Source organism: Daucus carota, chromosome 8 (assembly GCF_001625215.2).
Source record: "Daucus carota subsp. sativus chromosome 8, DH1 v3.0, whole genome shotgun sequence".
In the NCBI taxonomy this organism is placed as follows: Eukaryota; Viridiplantae; Streptophyta; class Magnoliopsida; order Apiales; family Apiaceae; genus Daucus; species Daucus carota.
In genome coordinates, this window is record NC_030388.2 from 2586542 (window position 1) to 2607140 (window position 20599).

Sequence of the window (20599 nt, forward strand, 5' to 3'; positions counted from 1 at the left end):
CACAAAGCTTACAGGTTCAGCAAATTTTTACCTAATCATTTATATTTACACTTTTAGCTAACAGTTATAACTATCTCTCTTGGATGCTCTAACACAACTTTTTTTTTTTTTTCTAAATTTAAGCTAACACACTTGTGTTCAGTTATTCTACCAACTTTCAAAAGTCTCCTCTGGGCTTTGACAGCCCCAACTTTTTCACATTAACCCATTTGACGTTCACTCCCCTTATCCATCGTCCACCTACATAGTACTCCTTCCGTCCCAATCATTTGTATACAAATGGCTGGGACACGGAGACCAAGAAATTGTGTAAGAAATGAGTAAAGTTAGATGAAAAGTGGGTATAGTGGTGAGACCCATTTATATTTAATGATATATTTGAGATAGTGGAGGAAATTAGTGGGTGTAATAGTGTTTATATTATTATAAAATGGAGATAGTGGAAGAAAGTAGTTGGTGTAATGATTTTTTATATTATAAAAATTTACTACTTTTGCAATGTATACAATTGATGGGACGTCCCAAAAAGAAAACTGTATACAATTCATTGGGACGGAGGGAGTACATACAAATGTTTTCTGAATTTTCGCCGGTCTTGTTTTCTTTTCAATAGTTTTGACTGGAACATTAAGATTTTTTTTTATAGAAGACTCGATCATTAAGATGATCATTAAAATTTTATTTTATAAATAAACCTGTTTTGGACCGGTTACTCCTTCCGTCTCACTCAATTGTATATTGGCGGATGAGATCTTGACACGTATTCTAATGTTCACATAACAAAAAATTTTATAACTTATTTTGAACTTTCTTCCTTCCGAATAAAAATTTATTATCTAAACTTTTATATGAAAAAGAACAATTTCAAAAAAAAAATGGAATTATGTTTATATTCGTCTTAAAATGCGTGTCGAACAATACAAAGAAAGTAAATAAATAAGAGAGATGGAGGGAGTATAATATTATTGAAATTTCAAAAATGCTGAAATGCATTAATCTTTAATCCATGGATGGACAAATATAAATGGAAATAACTTGTAAGCTAACTTTTAAATTATAGAAATTTATTATTTTTTATAAATTAGATTTAAAAAATCAATAAAAACCTCAATTAATTCCAAAGAAGTGGACTGAGTAAATATATATAATAAAATTATATTCTCTCAATCCCGACCCATGTATGCGTATTGACACATATTATAAATTTTTTATAAAATATATTATCTTGAAAATGTTTTAAGAAATAAAAATTTAATGATAAATTTTTTAAAATAATTTTTTTAAAAACTGAAATAAAGATTTTAAAACATTAATTATAAAATTATATTTAAATATCTAATAAATCAAAGTAAGAAAATTATATAGAACTGAGGGAAGGAAGAGAATATTATAGTATCAAGTAAATAATTATTATAATTGTAAAATTAAAATTTTGAATAAGTCAGACTTAAGGAAATAATATGCATAAGTACTGACAAGAAGCAGACCGGTACATACACACTGCACGACTCTTCATCTCCTCCCGCTATCTGTGATTCTGTGTTACAACTTAAAAGCTGATTTGTGTTACAACTTAAAAGCTGATTTTCAACAATTTTTCTCACTCATTTGCATCATAATGGCGGAGCCTGGTGTGACGATGGAGGTCGGAAACGACGCCGTTGCGGTCATCACTATTCACAATCCTCCCGTCAACGTTGTAGAGCTTCCAAGTAATCACCTATGCACACAACTTTTTTGTATCTATCGGTTACTTTCATTTCATTATTATGACATGTGGTGGATTTTAATTGTGTACAAAAACATGTACATAATGACATGTGGTGAATTTTAATTGGATGACCCCCTGCATTTACACCAACCACCCCAATTAAAATTCACCACATCACTTGCCACATCATTATGTACAAAAATTCTGTACACAATTATGTGCACCTAGCACTACTCTTAGTTTTTTATGCTTTTTCTTACTGATTTTATAGATACAGCTACGTGTGTGTATCGTTTTAGTTTTTATGTATCGGTTGTGATTTTGTGTAAGTTTGTGTCTAAATATCTTTCGTTGTTGAGGTAATTACAGTTTGTAACATAGGTTTGCTCCAAACGCAATTTAATACTTGAACTTTAAAACGTGGCGATATGCACCCTACACTTAACATTCCCGTGCAAGTTGTAACCCCTAGTCACTATTCCGTCCAAATCTGCCGTTAACTTTAACTGTTTGAGAGATAACAACGTGTATATTAGTTTCCAACAGTTACTTTACCCTTGTGACCCCTCAAAAATTATGTATTATATTTTGAAATTATTTCTGAACACACACAACGATGTAAAAAAATTAATATAATTTTTAAAATATGTATCTAGATTTGAAATCTGAATATTTATTTTTTTACATAAACGATGTAACTTATTTTAAAATTTTAAAATAATTACATATTTTAAAAATTATTTTAATTTTTTTTACATCGTTGTGTGTGTTCCGAAATAATTTCAAAATATAATACATAAATTTTGAAGGGTCACAGAGGGTAAAGTAGCTGTTAGAAACAAATATACACGCTGTTACCTCTCAAACAGTTAGAGTTAACGGCAGATTTGGACGGAATAGCGATTAGGGATTACAACTTGCATGGGAATGTTAAGTGTAGGGTGCATATTGTCACGTTCTAAAGTTCAGGTACCAAACTACGTTTGGAGCAAACCTATGGGTTACAAAGTGTAATTAACTCTTTGTTATAATACCTGAGTCTACCGCCCTATATTGTTAACCAATCAGAAAATTGGAATTATTTTAGGACAAGTCATTCCAAAATTTTACACCAATCAATCAGAAGTCATTTCAAAATTTTAGACCAATGCTATTCATTCTCTAACTTTCCTTCTACCACCAGTTAACCAATCAGAAAATAGGAATTATTTGGACCAATCAGAAGTCATTCCTAAATTTTAGACCAATCATATTCATTCTTCAACTTTCCTTCAACCACCTTTTATAGTTAACCAATCGGAAAAAAAAAGGGAATTATTTTAGCACTAATAATATACATTATCCAACTTTTCTTCTATTAAATTTTATCCAAAATATTAACCACATACAAGTTAATAATGAGTTAATCAATACAATTTTTTATTATACAATATAATTAATCAACTCCTTTTCATTATCTGATTATAACTCAACTAATTAGACTCCTTTTCAATATCTAATTAAAAATCATCTAATTAGATAATAATAGAATTTGAGATTTACTTTAAGTAAATTTAATTGAATTCGATTCAATTTAAGAAATAATAAATTATTTTAGGATGTTAACCAATCAAAAAAGAGTATTTAATTTAGTACTAATCAAATATCATTCCTTATTTTAGGCTAATGATATCCATTCGTTGACTTTAGATAATTTTACAACAAATCAGAGTCCATATCGAAATTTTTTATATGACTAATCAATATTTATATTTTTAGATCAATTTGATAAATCTTTTTTTAAAATTATATGAGTCTCCACACCCTACAGATTATAACGAGCTTTTTATTTACTTGATGGCGGAAAAAAAAACAGTTTTCTTTATGTTCCGGTGGTTAAAATATTAACATGTTTTACATGACTATGGTCTTTCAAGTATTATATGATATAAAATTAAATATTTTCCATTTTATAAGATTAAATTTACACTCAGCTAATATAACATCGTTTTCATTACTATAAATATTTTATTATAATGTAAGAAATAATATAAAATCAACACAAGTTAGCATCCAGAATGACCAGTTTTCATAAATCTCACGGTGATTTTATAATTTACTAAGACAAAATTTTCACTAAATCCATAAAAATTTATTGACATAGATGAATTTTGACAGATTTACACTTTTACGACATATTCAATTGAATTTAATAATTTATATTATTTCAAAAATAAGTTAAGTGCATGCAAATTTTCAGAAATATGACTACAAAGACAATTATGCAGATTAAATGAATATGCGTATATTAATTAAATTATATAATATAATAATAACGACTGATATTAGGGCATTCATCCACCCGATCTGATCGACCTTAACCCAACGTTACTTTATTTAATAGGGGAAATTGAAAAGCATTATGACCTTGAAATTATTCGCCCGCTCGTGTCCCATTCTCTAACTGGCTCCCCAATTCTCATATATATTATAAAAAAATTTATACATAAATATTACATAATTGTTAAAATTAATATAATTTTATACGAGTCCACCCATAAATTTTTATGTCTAATCAATATTTCTAATTTTAGATCAATTCAATAATTTTTTTTAAAATTATGCGAGTCTCCACACCCTACTGAAAACAACGAGCTTTTTATTTACTTGATGACAAAAAAACAGTTTTCTTTTGTTGCGGTGGTTAAAATATTAACATCTGTTACGTGACATACATGGTCTTTTGAGTATTATATGATATAAAATTAAATTCATACTCATCTAATATAAACATCATTTTTGTAAGTGTAAATTTATAATTATAATGAGAGAAATAATATAAAATAAACACAAGTTAGCATCCAAAATGATCAATTAGAAATCTCACAGTGGATTTATAATTTACTAGGACAAAATTTCATTATGTCAGTGATTAAAATAGATATAAAAATAAAATATATTTATCTTTTTAAATTAATAAAATCTTATTTACATAAGTGAATTTGTTACAAATTTATACTTTTACGGTCCATTGAATTTATAATTTATATTACTTCATAAATAAGTTAAGTGCATACAAATTTTCTAAAATATGGCTACAAAGACTAATCATGCGGATATAAATGATTTTTTGTGTACAAATTAATTAAATTATATATTAATAATAATAATTGATATCAGAGGATGCATCCACCCGACCCGATCTACCTTAATATGACATTACTTTATTTAATATGAGAAATTGAAAAAATTTATTGCCCTGAAATTAGTCGCTCCGCTCCTGTTCCTATTCTCTAACTGCCTCCCCAATCATCATATAAACTATAGAAAAAAATTCATACATAAATATTACATAATTGTTGACAATAATATAATTTTATATGTACATTTTTTATCCTCTTATTAGTTTTCAATATTTCATATCATAAAAACAAATTAATTTACATCAACATCGGTGCGAATTCAAGAATCAGTATGAAACTGAGATAATTCAGATTTTGGATCCGAAACCGGGAGCAGTGATTGCATTCCATGATCTCTAAACGATAGTCGATTCATATATAATATTATTATATAATTGAAAAGAAAAGGGTTAATTATCAAATAGGGCACTGACTTCACCTCGATATATCATCTGTAACACCCGCGAAATTTAGTACTCGTTTAAAGCATTGATTTCACTAATTAACTAAGCCCGTTAACTTTTTAAAATGAATATAACGGCAGTATGCTCCACGTCAGCTAAAATCTGACTCAACATCCACCTCAGCGTATGCTCCCAGTTGCATGCTTATGTATATATGCGCGTATTCCACCCTCCATTTAACCCCTTTTTTGAAGTAAAAATTATTTTTTCTGGGCCGCAGTCAATGCAAGAAGTTAATCAAATTTTATGACTTTTTTGTAATGATTTCCTGGAGAGTTGCTAGAGAATTAAAACCTGTAAATAGAATTGAAAATGACTAACAAACTAAGACTTTGTTCAATAAACACCTCCATAAATTTGATACCAAATCAAAAAAAACACAGTAGCAATAAGATAGCAACATAACATTTAGTTTGATACCAAATTCAAAAGATCATCATGCGATAAACCAACATAAAAGTATAGCAGAAACAAAGTAGCAAAAGTAGACGATGTGGAACATAGTGACAGCTTATGGATCGTCTTCATCAACATCGACTGCAGTCTCAGGAGTGTTCGTGAATTTAAACTGTGTTTTTGCTATCAGCCTTACGCTCCTCCTTGGCTGAGTACTTGTTTGTTCTTCGGGTTCATCATCTTCTTCATCCAATGGCAGCTCTGCATCCTCTTCTTCTTCAGCATGTTGTGAATCTGTTGTTGCTTCACTTGGACGCTTGATTGGTGGCCACCTGAGTAGCCACTCATTGTTCAAAGGACCTCTGAGATCTTCCATAAATTTTTTGCCTTCACTTCCAGTCAAGCACTGTGATGAAGTAGCAGCTGATTTTGAGGTTTGTGAAGATTGTGTAGTCTCTGCAGCAGTTTGGCTAAGATAAGGCTTTGTATGCTTTGTCTTCGGCTGCATTTTTTCCTTGCCCTTACCTGTGATAGGGGCATCACTTGTTCTTATAAGGCTTGGTGCAGAGGTGTTGATCAACCAATGTCCTTATTTCAACAGTCTCCTCATTTTGAAGCTTTCTGCACCAAATGTAGAATGGACAGTTCTTCTCACAAACAACTTGACACCTTTCCACATTATTGTGATTGAACAAAATTGCTCTCCTCTCTAAAATTCCATAGTCTCTAACAGCTTTTCTGAATTCATCCATTGAGCCAAACCTCATTCCAGGACTGAACTTAATAACATCTTTACATTTATTTGGATTATACACTGAACTCTTCTTTTTTCTTTTTTTATTTGTTGGTGGTGGCCCTATGTACCCCTTCCTAACTGGCTCATCTTCACTTGAAGAAGCCACTGACCTCAGTTCATCAGAAGAATTTCTGCGATAATAGTCAAAAGCAACTGCATAATGCTCCAAATCACTAAAAGCCATGGTCTCAGTATCCTCCACCAAGTTATCAACTACCCCCCCAACATATGTCACAGTCCCATCGGGTGGGCGTGCAAAAAAACCCCGATGATGCACATACACATCAATTTTAACCATACTGAAAGCAAAATAATGTAAACATATGATTACAACCCAACACTACATATATACATGCATCACGATATGAACAGTCATAATGGATATGATGAACGATATGATCACAGAGGTGAAAAAATACATACCTTTCAACTCAGGCTGCAATGGATTGCTGTTATCTTCGTTTCGCCGCTTCGATTCACCAATCTCTCCCAAAGGGGTTAGGGCTTTGATTCTCCGAGCTCTCACAGAGGGTTAAGGGTTTACGTCGTTTAGTGTGTTTTCTTTATTTTGTTTTGTTTTTACTTTTTAATTTTGTTTTGTTTTTATTCTTTAAACTGTGTTAATTGACTTATATTTGACTCTTACAGCTGTTGCCCAATCACTATGCGCGCGTTGCCTCGTCATTGTACACGTAGACGACGTTAACGGTTTCCGTCTATTTTAACGTTTTCATTTTAAAAAGTTAACAGGCTTAGTTAATTAGTGAAATCAATGCTTTAAACGAGTACTAAATTTCGCGGGTGTTACAGATGATATATCGGGGTGAAGTCAGTGCTCTATTTGATAATTAACCCGAAAAGAAAATATGGTTATTTCATTTCATATAATACGAGGGTGTTGATCAGAGTATTTAAGAAATAATATTATTTTCTTAAAAAAATTATACCTATATTATGTAATAAAATTATATAAATGATAACACAATATATACTTGAATTTATAAGTATACAAATTTATTTTTATTTTATAAAAATAATCATTCGGTGCGTAGCACCTAGCACGGGTAAAACACATTACTGTAATGAATTACTTATTATTCTATATGTTTTAGATAATATACCTTTTAAACATTGAATACAGTTACTTTTACGCACTAAATACTATCAAAATGAAAATTTAAAAGATTAAAGTATCTAAAATACAGATTCTTTGTTCGAAAAATTAGAAATAGGCTCTTTTTGGAAGTTATAGGTTTGAGATAAAATTAGAGGTTCAGGATGATTTAGAGTTTTGATCATTTCAATCTGGTATTGTTATCGTTAATATTAATGTTTGGTAGTTAGCGGATTGAAACAGAGGTTTGAGCTCAATATGCTAATTTCAAAAAATTATTTTGAGGAGTTTCTTTTTGGGTTAGAGGATTTGATATGTGTCATAAAAAACTAAGCAAACAGCTATTTACCAAACAGTTTTAGATTAAATCGCTAATTCAATCCGCTAATCAAAACATCTATTTTAATTAGCTAATCAAAACAGGTAATTCAATAGCTAACCACCAACTGCTAATTCTCGCATAGGCTCATTAATAATTCACAATTCGAGTACGTCCCAATTATTATATAAATGTTTATTTCCTCCAAAGTCTTTGTATATTGTGTTTGAATATATAATTTTTCTGTCCTAGCAGAATGTAGATGTCTTTGCACACAGTTTAAAAAATTTATCAAATCTAATTTTTTTAAAATTATTTAAAAAGCTTTTTAAAATAAAATTTTGATAATTAAATTTTTATTTGAACACAAAGCTCTTTTTGGAATAAAAACAAAGAAAATATAAAAAGGTTATAATCATATATTTTATAAAATCTAAAAATATGTAAAAATTAACATAAAGAAACTATATAAAATATAGTGGCCGGAGAGAATATATATAATATCAAGTAAATAATTATTCTAACTGTAAAATTAAAATATTTGAATATACGTTAAAAAATCTAGACTTAGGGAAATAATATAAATACGGACAAGGAGCTGAGGATCTCCAAGGAAATTATTATCTTATTATTCTATCGAGTTTTTTTATTTTTTACATTGGCCCAAGTTGAGATTGGACAAATTTATTATTTTCAGAGTTTATTAATTTACCGCGTATTAATTTAAAGAGTTTCGACTGTATATATAAACATGGTACATGGGTCAATGGTCATGAAATGACACTACAAAGTCAATCGTCAGTTCAGTTTGAGTAGGTGAGTCATGATCGGAAGTCGGAACTTTCAAAATAATCTCCCCACCTAACAGGAAAATGAAAAAGATTTTCACTCTACAAAATATTTTTTTTATATATACGCACGTTTTTTCGTCTTTCATATCAAATTTTGATTATTCCAACTTAGAACTCAAAAATATTTATTCATGTAATTTAAAATTAGAACAAAACTAGAAAGTAACTTAAAATTTGAAGTTGATAAGTTGTATTTCTTGAATTTACTGAATTTTTTTAACAAAATTTAATATATTATTCAAATAAATATTTATCAAATTTATTTTTAATAACCTATAATATAAAATTATTCCCTAAACAGTCTTCTAAACGGTAGTAAAGAGTAAACAGACAAAATCGATGAAAATATGAAACAGAATTAATCGAATAATTAATGTATTTTCTCAAAAAAATCAAATAATTAACGTATTAAAAAGATTAATCAAATGATTAATCAAATAATAATATTTAATTTATTTAAATAATTGTGAAGAATTACCCATTTTTTAGGATAATACGTTATTGTAAACCTCTCTTCACTGCATGCCTCCAACAACTTTCAACAGGCCGCCAATCAAATGTGAACTAAAATAGTCGTACAATGGTGAATAACACCAAAATTAATCCAGTTATTCATACCAACTTTCCGTGGCATTATAAATATGGAGTCATGGACCCATAACATAAATCGGTTAACTACAAAAATGGACCTGACATAATGTTCGGGTACATTTGTTGATAAAAATAGTTATTCCTCATTTATTTTTGTAGGTTTGTGTATAAATATTACAATAATTAATTAATTATTATTCTTTGTTTTAGATATTATAACTTTTAAACATCGAACACGGTTACTTTTACTAACTAAATATTATCAAAATGATGTTTCCTCGAGTTGTGCTATTTTGTTTTAAAGCCAACTCGCGTTTTAATATTAATGCTATTAGTATGAATTATGAAAAAAAAATATTATCAAAATAAAAAATTAAAAGATTAAAGTATCTAAATTAGGGATTCTTTGGTCGGAAAATTTATACTCATAAATAAGTGGTATGAGGTTGGGATGAGTAATATGATTAAACTGATACGGGTTTGAGGTATCATATATCAGATATTGTGTGTGTGGTTGTGTGCTGGAATCAATAAATATAATTTTTCTAAGAAATAAATTATTAATTAATACTCGTATTAATTAAAAATATTAAATAAAATTATTATTGATATATATTTTACATCATTAATTTAATTTTGTTTCAAATATTAATATTTCATTACTTAAATAAAAACAAAAAAAATTAAAAATGAATGCTTCTCATACCTATATCTCATATCCACCTCCGATATCAAAAACACATATCTTACAGGTTTAAAGTAAGGGTCTGAAAATTTTGATTTTTTTCGATCAAACACCGGTTTGAAATGAGAAAACTCGGAAAAACTCCATGCCTGATTCCGGTTACCAAAACACCTCTAATTCACAATTTGTGTAAGTCTCAATTATTATATAAATGTTTATTTCCTCCAAAGTGTTTGTATATCGTGTGTGAATATTTTAAGCTAACACACTTGTTCAGTTGTTCCACCAACTTTCAGAAGTCTCCTTTGACAGCCTCACTATCTAACTTTTTCGCATTAACCCATTTGACGTTCACGCCCCTTATCGATCGTTCACATTAACACATGTTTTCTAAATGTTCACCGGTCTTCTATTATTTTCAATAGTTTTGACTCGATCATTAAGATAATGTTTAAAATTTCATTTTATAAATAAAACCTGTTTTAGCGTTAAGAAATTATTAATTTCATGAATGATGTGATATATTAATATTTAATTAATACATCGATTGATATGAATAGACGTAACAAGTAAGAAAAATTTTTATATCATAAAATTTTATTTTTTTCTTAAATTTTGAAATATAAAAAATTAATAAAAACTTCTTAATTATATAAAGAAATGAAGTGGACTGAGAATATATTATAATTATAAGCAGAATGTAGATGTCTTTGCGCACATTTAAATTTTTTATAAAATCTATTGTTTTTGAATTATTTAAACAAGTTTTTTAAAATAAAATTTTAATAATTACATTTTTATTTGAACACAAAGTTCTTTTTGATATAAAAACAAAAAAATTATAAGAAAGGTTATAAACTAATAATTTATAAAATCTTAAAATATGTATAAATTGATATAAAGAAACTATATAAAATTTAGTGGCTGGAGAGAATATATATAATATCAAGTAAATAATTATTTTAACTGTAAAATTAAAATATTTGAATATACGTTAAAAAATCCAGACTTAGGGAAATAATAATATAAATACGGACAAGGAGCTGAGGGTACATACTGCACGGCTCTTCATCTCCCTCTGATATCTCTTTTCGACTTAAAAGCTGATTTTCAACGATTTTTCTCACTCATTTGCATTATAATGGCGGAGCCTCATGTCACGATGGAGGTCGGAAACGACGCCGTCGCGGTCATCACTATTCACAATCCTCCCGTCAACGCTTTGGCGCTTCCAAGTAATCACCTATGCACACAGCTTTTTCTATCTATCGATTACTTTCATTTCATTTCTAGTCAATTTATGCTTGTTATTACTGATTCTTTAGATAAGCTATGTGTGTGTGTATTGTTTTAGTTTTGATCAGTTGATTTGACTCTGTTGTTGACTTTTTGATGTGCTGGTTTTGTGTATGTAATAACTGTTACGTATCGGTTGTGATTTTGATATCGATGTTGTGATCGGTTTGTTGTGATTCGTTGTGTTTTTTTGGTGTTGATTAGATGTTTTGTTTTTAGTTTTGGCTGGATTGAAGGAGAAATTCGCGGAAGCTACGAGAAGAGATGATGTGAAAGCTATTGTGCTAACCGGTAATTCTCGATAATTGAGCTGATTTTAGGTTGTTTGAGTGTTGAGAGTGTTGTGATTTGAGTTGTTTGATGATGAATTTTGACTTGTAGGTGGAGGAGGAAGGTTTTCGGGAGGATTTGATATAAATGTTTTCCAAATTGTTCATAAAACTGGTACGTTGATTAGTTGAGATAGTTGTAATATAATAAAGCTTGATTGTGATCAGAACTCATTCTCATTTGTATTGGATTGATAGGCGATCGGTCTCGATTACCTGATGTGTCTGTTGATCTTGTGGTTAACACGATTGAAGGTATTTACACTGTCGTATTTTTTTGTTATAATTTATTTGATTGTGCTGATTTGAATGGTGATGAGGATGAATTGTAGTATGGAGGTAATGTTGATGTGAATTTGTTGATTCAGATGCGAAAAAACCTGTCGTTGCTGCTGTACAAGGACTTGCACTTGGAGGTGGCTTGGAATTGGCTCTGGTTTGTAACTTTTGGATATGATAACAGATTGTTTAATAATTCAGTCTTGTCTGTAATAATTTTGTCCATAACATAACATGATCGCGTATTTGCTCTACCTAGGGATGCCATGCACGTATTGCAGCACCTAGAGCTCAACTAGGTTTGCCTGAGTTGACACTTGGAATCATACCTGGATTTGGAGGTGCAATTGCTGTGTGTGTGTGTGTGTGTATTTATTCATTCTTATAAAGGAATTAAGTGTTATATTTCGAGCAGCTAACATTATTATCATTGCTTCAGGTACACAACGGCTTCCCAGGCTTGTTGGACTGCCAAAGGCAATTGAAATGATGCTGGTAAGCCTCCCTTTCCTGTTATGTTGAGAATAAACTTTTAATTAAGGAGTTATAATTTTTTTTCCAAGTCTTCAGGAACATCATTAGGTGTACCTTTAACTTGTTTGGTAATGGAATATGCCAAATTTTGTTTAAAAGAATCCCATGTGCATTCATAATCTAAACTAGAATACAGTTTTATTTGTTAGCAGATGCTAGATTGTCAGTCACTTAAAATCTTATACAGGTTAAACTCCTCAGCTATACCTTTTGGCTTTTTATCACAAACTATTTGGGTAGTATGAGTTGAGTCGTGTGGAATTAAAGGGATCGGGAAGTGAAAAGGAAACATAACAAAAACCTTATAAAAGAACTATTTTGCTGGTTTGGTTACAGATACCGCTATTAAAGTTATCTGTGCATTCATATAGATTGTAAATGATAAAAGTCCTTTTGCAGTATTCTAAATCTATACTGTCTGAAGAAGGAAAGAAGCTAGGACTTATTGATGCCATTGTGTCCCCTGAAGATTTGCTCAAAGTATCTCGACAGTGGGCCTTAGACATTGCAGACAGGCGCAAACCTTGGATAAGTTCTCTTCAAAGGACAGATAAACTTGGTTCTCTTTCAGAAGCAAATGAAATAATTAAACTTGCAAGAGAACAAGCCAAACGAACTGCTCCAAACATGCCTCAGCATCAGGCATGCCTTGATGTAATGCATGATGGGGTAGTTAATGGAGGATATAGTGGGGTTTTGAAGGTAATATTACTAATGCTTTTCTACTAGATAGTTATTCCCCTCTGGAAAATATTATAAATGTTCAGTCATCACTGGTTGAATTTGGGAAGTCTTACGAATTCAATTCATATGCAAGCTAAATATCTATCAAATACTTTTTGCAGGAGACTGAAGTGTTTAAGGATCTGGTGCTAACAGGCACTGCCAAAGGTCTGGTTCATGCTTTTTTTGCTCAACGTGCAACATCTAAGGTACATTACTTGTAAAAAAATTGATATAGTATCGTGTCATAAAGCACAAGGACCTCTATATATTTGTCTTTGGCCTTTTCACTTTGATCTTATCTTTGTGGATTTCAAATGACTGTTAAAATTGAGTACGAGCTTTAAACTCGAACTGACAGTTAACTTAGCTCTTGTTCCTAACTAGAGAAACACCAGACTTCTTACGGATCTATTGCCCCTATATTTTCCTTCATGCTGAACTAAAAATTAGAATGTTGATTAAATGCATGTTAACCCATCGTAATCCTCATTAGGTATTCAGAAATCTCTGTTAAGATTCCTAGAGCCTGTATTTCGGTTTGCATGTTTTGTTTTTGTCTTTGTATTTTTATCTATTCAGATTTCTGTACGATGACCTGGGGTCTTATGTTGTCAGGTACCTAATGTTACTGACATTGGGCTCAAACCAAAGCCTGTAAAGAAAGTTGCTGTTATCGGTGGTGGTCTCATGGGTTCAGGCATAGCTACAGCTCTTATATTGAGCAACATATTTGTTGTTCTTAAGGAAGTCAATTCTGAATTTCTTCAAAAAGGAATAAAAATGATTGAAGGTGATTAGTGAAACTGATGAATTATTTTTCACTTCTATGCTGAGTGGACAATTTCAATTTTATACTTGTGCACAAATTAATAAAGACTACATGCATACATTTCAGTTTTCACACCTTTTAAACTGTGCCAGGCATCAAGGATACTGCATTTGTATTTATTTATTTGTTTATTTATTATTATGTTCTTTATTTGACAGCTAATGTTCAAGGGTTGGTAGCAAGGAAAAAGTTGACAAAGGATAAAGCAGAAAAAGCTTTATCATTGCTCAAAGGTGTATTGGACTATTCAGAATTCAAAGATGTAGATATGGTCATCGAGGTGTGCTTCATTTTATTATAATTGGACTGTAATATAAGTCTACATCTAATTCCCTAATAGTCGTTACAGTTTTCATTATTTTGTCAACTTGCTTGGATTTCATGAAGTTGTGAATGTTTAAGTTTTCTGCTTAGTTGTGCATTTTGTATTCTGTACAAATATAAATTAGCACTAGTACCATATGATTGCAGGCTGTCATAGAAAGTATTCCACTAAAACAAAAGATATTTAGTGAGATTGAGAAAGCTTGTCCTCCCCACTGCATTTTGGCATCCAACACTTCAACAATCGACCTCAACATAATTGGAGAAAATACACGGTCACAAGACAGGATAGTGGGGGCCCACTTTTTTAGGTTAGTTTTATATAACCTCTTCCTTTTAAGCAGATTGTAAGCTTTTGCAATATACTGTTTCCCTTGGAGAATAAGTGCAAACTGCGAATTGCTGTAGCAATCTTTTATATGCTGAGGTAAGGAGGTGTAGTTTTATTTGTCTGGTGTCATTTTTTCAGTCAAAATTTTTTAACAGTACTTCGTAGTTATATTTTGCTTTGTTACTGGGACTCTTCATTTGCCTTGAGTACCCTTGTCAGAAACTCGACACTTGGACATGGGCATGGACAATTTGACAATTATTTTGGGCAAAAAACGTTAAAATTATGCTACACTTTTAGCCGAGTCACAAATATATTTTGTGCTTGATTAAAGATCATATCATCGCTATAGCATATAACAAAACAAGTATTTTGCCTTGTCTGCCTAGTTGTTTGTATTGGCAATTGATGATAAATAAATTAGTTATTTCAAACTTAAAAGTTTGTCTTGTTTATTTTCTTCTGAAAGGTTCATAATTATCCAACTAATGTAATTTTTTTGTCCCTTCCACAACTAATAAAAAGCATCTTGGGTGTTTCTTCTCTGTTTTTTTTTTTACTTATTAGATGCGTCATGACTCCAAAAATGTTTATATAAAGCTTTATAGTGATGTTTTATTTTCTGTACTAATATTATTTCATACTGAACAGTCCTGCCCATGTGATGCCCCTTCTGGAGATTGTACGGACGGAGAAAACTTCTGCGCAAGTAGTTCTTGACCTTATGGCAGTTGGCAAAGCCATTAAAAAAGTTCCTGTTGTGGTGGGAAACTGTGCAGGATTTGCTGTAAACCGGACCTTTTTTCCATACACCCAGAGTGCACATATCTTAGTCAACTTAGGAGTAGATGTTTTCAGAGTTGACAGATTGATCAGCAGCTTTGGTCTGCCCATGGGTCCATTTCAGTAATGTTCTTCTCTTTCAATATCAAATTATTCAATTGGATATTTTCTTTGGCTTGTACAGAAAAAATGTGTGTGTGTGTGCGCGCGCACCCAGATGTAAATGTAGAGGTAAGATGACAGAAATACAGCATGATCATGCTCGGATATTGGCATGTGGGGACTGGGGTCCTACATGACAGTCTTTAGGAAATATTATGCAAATTCTGTGATATGCAAGATATTATCTGGCAGAATTTTGTTGAAGTGATTTTTTAATTTAAGTGTGATTTATAATCAATGATATTTGTTATTCATGCATATGTCCTCTTTGTAAGGATAAAATGGGTAAAGATCTCTAAATTTTTTCCATAATACTTGCAGGCTTCAGGATTTAGCTGGATATGGTGTAGCGGTTGCTGTATCAAAGATATTTGCAGATGCTTTTCCTGATCGCACATTCAGGTCGCCTTTGGTTGACCTTATGATGAAAGACGGACGCAATGGTAATTGCAACTATATCCTCTTTTGTTTTAGTTCTTTTTCTGTTTGTGCATCTTTGTTCCTGACATAAATTTCACAGGTAAGAATAATGGAAAGGGATACTACATTTATCAGAAGGGAAGCAAACCAAAACCAGATTCTTCAGTACTACCAATTATAGAGGAGTCTAGAAGGACCACAAATATTATGCCCAAAGGAAAGGTATGTTTCTGCAGTGTCAGACTGATGTTCTGTTATGATATTTCTTTATGTTGATGACTGATGGCCATTACTGTTTACTTATGTAAGCAATGTAGATTGTACTTGAATCAGAAATAGTTATTGATGTGTAACTTATGTGGCAGCCTATAACAATCACTGACAAAGAAGTTGTGGAGATGATCCTCTTTCCAGTTGTGAATGAGGCTTGTCGTGTTCTCGACGAAGGATTTGTTGTTCGTGCATCTGACCTTGACGTCGCATCTGTCCTTGGGATGAGTTTTCCCTCTTATCGGTGAGTGCTGGAACATAATAGCACTTCTCCTAGTTCATTCTTGCTAGATTCTTCTGTGAAATTGTCATTCTTTTAATGAATATCTGATTGGCAGAATGTATTATAAAATGTGATGAATATTCTTTATTCTTGTTTTAGTTGCACCTTAAAATACTTTACTGTCATGTTTCTATGCTGTGTTAAAAATGATTCAATTATTGGTTTCCATTTTGTTGTTTTGGTTCAAAGTAATACTTGATGCAAATTGGCAATATAACTATATAGCAACTAATATTTAAATTAGAACAGCTAATGGATGTTATGTTAGGACAAACCTGTTTTAATTGATTTATTTCCTTTCTTATTTGTACTTTGTTGGTTGGGGGTTTAACTTGCCTCCTACCAAGTCCACAGCTTTTTGTTAGTTAGGAAATCACATTTACTGTACTAAGGCCAGTATTGTTTCAATTTTTACTTGAGGTTCAGCGTGAAGGGAAAATCACCTTACAAAACCATTATTTGTATGCCTCTTGATTTTTTTAATGATTATATATATATCGTAGATGTGGCAGAAAAAGGTCAAAAAGTCCATACCTGGTGGAGGCCAAGTTTGTTTGATGTCAGTATATTTACTCTCAGTTCCTATTATATTTCGACCTTAAGAGATGGGCGGAATTGCTTTGGGAAGAATATCAATCAGTCATCATACTGTACTTTGATGATGCAGTAGAAGTTCATTATTAGTACTCACATGCCTGCAGATTCATATGCAATTAAGTTTAACTGCAAAGTGCATTTTGAAATGGAAAAATGCGAATTACCCACCTCATTTTCATTGGTCGTAAATTGTTGGCACTATTTTGCTTGTCCATAGAGACCATACTTATTTATTGTGTTTAGAACTGAAGTACTTTTCTTTCAATGCTTTTATTAGTCTAATAAAAATGCTTATATCTTGACTTATCAACATATTGTTGGCAACTTGGCAGTGGTGGGATTGTGTTTTGGGCAGACACAGTTGGACCTAAACACATATATGCAAGTCTAAAGAAGTGGGAAGAAGTATATGGTGGTTTCTATAAACCATCAAGATATTTGGAAGAAAGAGCAACAAGAGGCGTACCATTGGTAACTATTCTTTACTTTTCATCTCTCTGTGTTCTAAACTTTAATGTAGAATATTATTTTTGTGTTGGTAATATTTCTCAAATTCTTCTCTAAATACATGTTCTGTGTAGTTACTGGTTAGTATACTAGATTATTCCCGGGGGATGCCCGGTTATATATTAATGAGATTAATGATGTACCTTATATATATTAAACAATATATATGTCTTGATATTTATATTTTTATAATATATTAAATTTATAACTTCAATTACTACTCCCCCTTTTTTAAAATATAGGTCGTTTGACTTTTTGACACATATTTCTAAATTCTTTGACCGCATAGTTAAAATCATTATCTTTTAAGTTTTCCTTTCTTGAATAAAACTATATGGTTGATTTTATAATTCAGAAAAGAAAATTTTAAAAATAATGTTTTTTACTACATGGTCAAAGAACTTAGAAATGTGTGCTAAAAAGTCAAACGACCTATATTTTAAAATAGAGGGAGTATTACTTGGATAAAATAATTTAGTTTTACATGATTAATTAAATATTTTGATTTATATATTTCATACTATTTTGAATGTGTTAATAAAAATATAGAACATACATATAAACATATGATAAAATAAAATAGTATATCACAAAATTTAAATATTATTAATAAAAAAGTATCACTTTTATAGATATAAAATAAATTAATGAGTACTTTTATATAATATATTGATAAAAGATAACAAAGCTAAATATGAAATGGAGAGATTAGTGTGAGCTCTTAACAAAAAGAGAGAGAGAGAGAATTAGTTTTGAGTCTATAATGAAATGAAGAGGCAAGAGATTTAGTGGGAGGTGAGAAAATGAAAGAGAGAATGAATTAATTAAATAAGTACACCTAAGCAACAACTTTAAAGGAAGAGATGACACAAGTACATTAAAAATTTGAGAGAAACACATGTATCAAATTAAATGTGAGAGTGACACACGTAAAGCTTGTTCTTTGTTTTAGTATATAGAATGAAGATTGATGCTCTAGACTAGCATCATGTTATATAGAAACAAACTTGTGAAGTGTATGTTAAACTTGCTTATGTACTCTGATGTTTCAGTTTATGAACTGTTCGGTATACTTTTTGTTCTTAATGATATGCTCAAAGGGGTCGATGATTCCTTGGCTAATTTAGCTGCTCTTTATCTTCTTCTTCTTGCATCCAGACTTCTCATACTTTTCTCTCTATGCAGAGTGCACCAGCTTCATCCTCAACATCGAAGTCCCGTCTATAAGAAACTCATCTACATCACTAGTCGTTGGGGGAGAACAGCATTTTGAGTACTCATAAATAAAGAAGTTTTTATGGTGCCTGCAAAGATAAAGAGAGAAGCATCTTGTGTTGTTTTTTAGAAAGCTTACATTTATATTTATTTGCTCCAGACTTGGAATTATTTGTATCAACTGCAATTACGTTAAAAATTATTACTGCAAAATTATTTACACCTTGCTGTATTGATGTTTCCGTTGTCCTTAATCTTTCCTATAAATGATGTATCTACTGTTTATCGAAATATTAATACAGGATTATGTTTATATAAATTTCAGACACCAGCTGGTGCAAACCTCAATATACCCCAATGTGTAAGAGCAAGTCCAATGCAATATTATAAGTGGTGTCATTTCTATAATTTGAAATTAAATGCTAAAAATCTCAACTCCAATGGGGTTCTATATTTGGATGCAAATATGCATCCTTGGTTCTAAATTTGAAACCAAGGATGCATTTATGCATCCATGCCACATCATCAACTAACTACAATTGGTATGTATAGTGGTAAACTTTAAATAAAGTTTAGGTGAGAGGGACTAAAGTTACATAAATTTGGAATTATTTAGATGCAAAATGCATCTAGCATCGGAGTTGAAGTTCTATTTTAGCACTAAAAAACACTTTTTAGTGCTAAATTATAACAATAGCTATAGCTATTTTGCATCTTGCATTGGACTTGCTCTAAAAGTGTAAAAGGTTTATAAAGATTGTAACTACATAGACATGTCCTTGTTTTTAGATCTGGTCGTCAGCTCACTGATCAAGTTTAACTTCTGGGTAATTATATTTCTTGTTCGTTTAACGTATTGGGCTTGCTTTGTACTAGGGGTGTTCATCAAACCGCCTACACCGCATAAACCGCCCGCACCGCTCCGCACCACACCGCAAAATGCAGTTTTTCTTTTTCGTGGTGCGGTTGCGGGTTGAAATTTCAACAAACCGCGCGGTGCGGTGCGGGTTGCGGTTTGACATTATACATGCGCGGTTCAAACCGCACCGCACTGCCTAATATATAAAAATATATCATATATAATTACAAATATTTATATTATATAGAATATAGATAGATTATTTATTATGATATTATCTCCTATATGTGTGTATATACGTTCAAGTTACTTAACTTAATTTTAATATTTTTACAATACAAATTAATGTTATTTTTAATTCGACAAATTAAATATTATAATTATATTTGTTTTCCAATAAAATGACTTGTAAGTGTTGAAATCTTTTCATCTTCATCATTATCATACTCATATTTTAGTTTATATTTCTTTTAATGAGTATCGTAACTCTAAATTTGTGTGTGTGTGTATTATAAAAATTATTTTTAAATACATATATTTTAAAATTATATTTATATTGTCATTCAAAAGTATAATTTTTTTGAATGTATAAACCACGCAAACCGCACCACACCGCACCGCAATTTTGTGGTGTGGTTTACGCGGTTTTTATATTACGCGGTGCGGTTGCGGTTTACGAATTTCCCCAAACCGCATACGTGGGTTGGTTTGCGGTTTTAGGAAAAAACCGCACCGCCCGCACCGCGAACACCCCTACTTTGTACGTC

The 20599-nt window shown here is 31.0% G+C and overlaps 1 protein-coding gene across 2 annotated transcripts; it reads left to right on the plus strand.

The window, feature by feature from the left end:
- Positions 1-1590: 1590 nt before the first annotated feature.
- LOC108199516 (peroxisomal fatty acid beta-oxidation multifunctional protein AIM1) lies at positions 1591-19195 on the plus strand. Of its 2 annotated transcripts, none has more exons than XM_064082739.1 (18): positions 1591-1712; positions 11604-11675; positions 11766-11828; positions 11912-11968; positions 12082-12149; positions 12252-12333; positions 12432-12487; positions 12926-13228; positions 13372-13458; positions 13868-14042; positions 14240-14361; positions 14553-14716; positions 15388-15642; positions 16003-16124; positions 16202-16323; positions 16467-16615; positions 17584-17722; positions 18944-19195. In XM_064082739.1, exons 1-18 carry the CDS (start codon positions 1619-1621, stop codon positions 18983-18985), a joined length of 2172 nt encoding a protein of 723 aa, XP_063938809.1. In that variant the 5' UTR covers positions 1591-1618; the 3' UTR covers positions 18986-19195. The 2 variants fall into 2 exon arrangements, with proteins under 2 accessions (XP_063938809.1, XP_017222842.1); XM_017367353.2 differs by lacking the exon at positions 1591-1712 and adding an exon at positions 11138-11323.
- The last annotated feature ends 1404 nt before the right edge of the window (positions 19196-20599 follow it).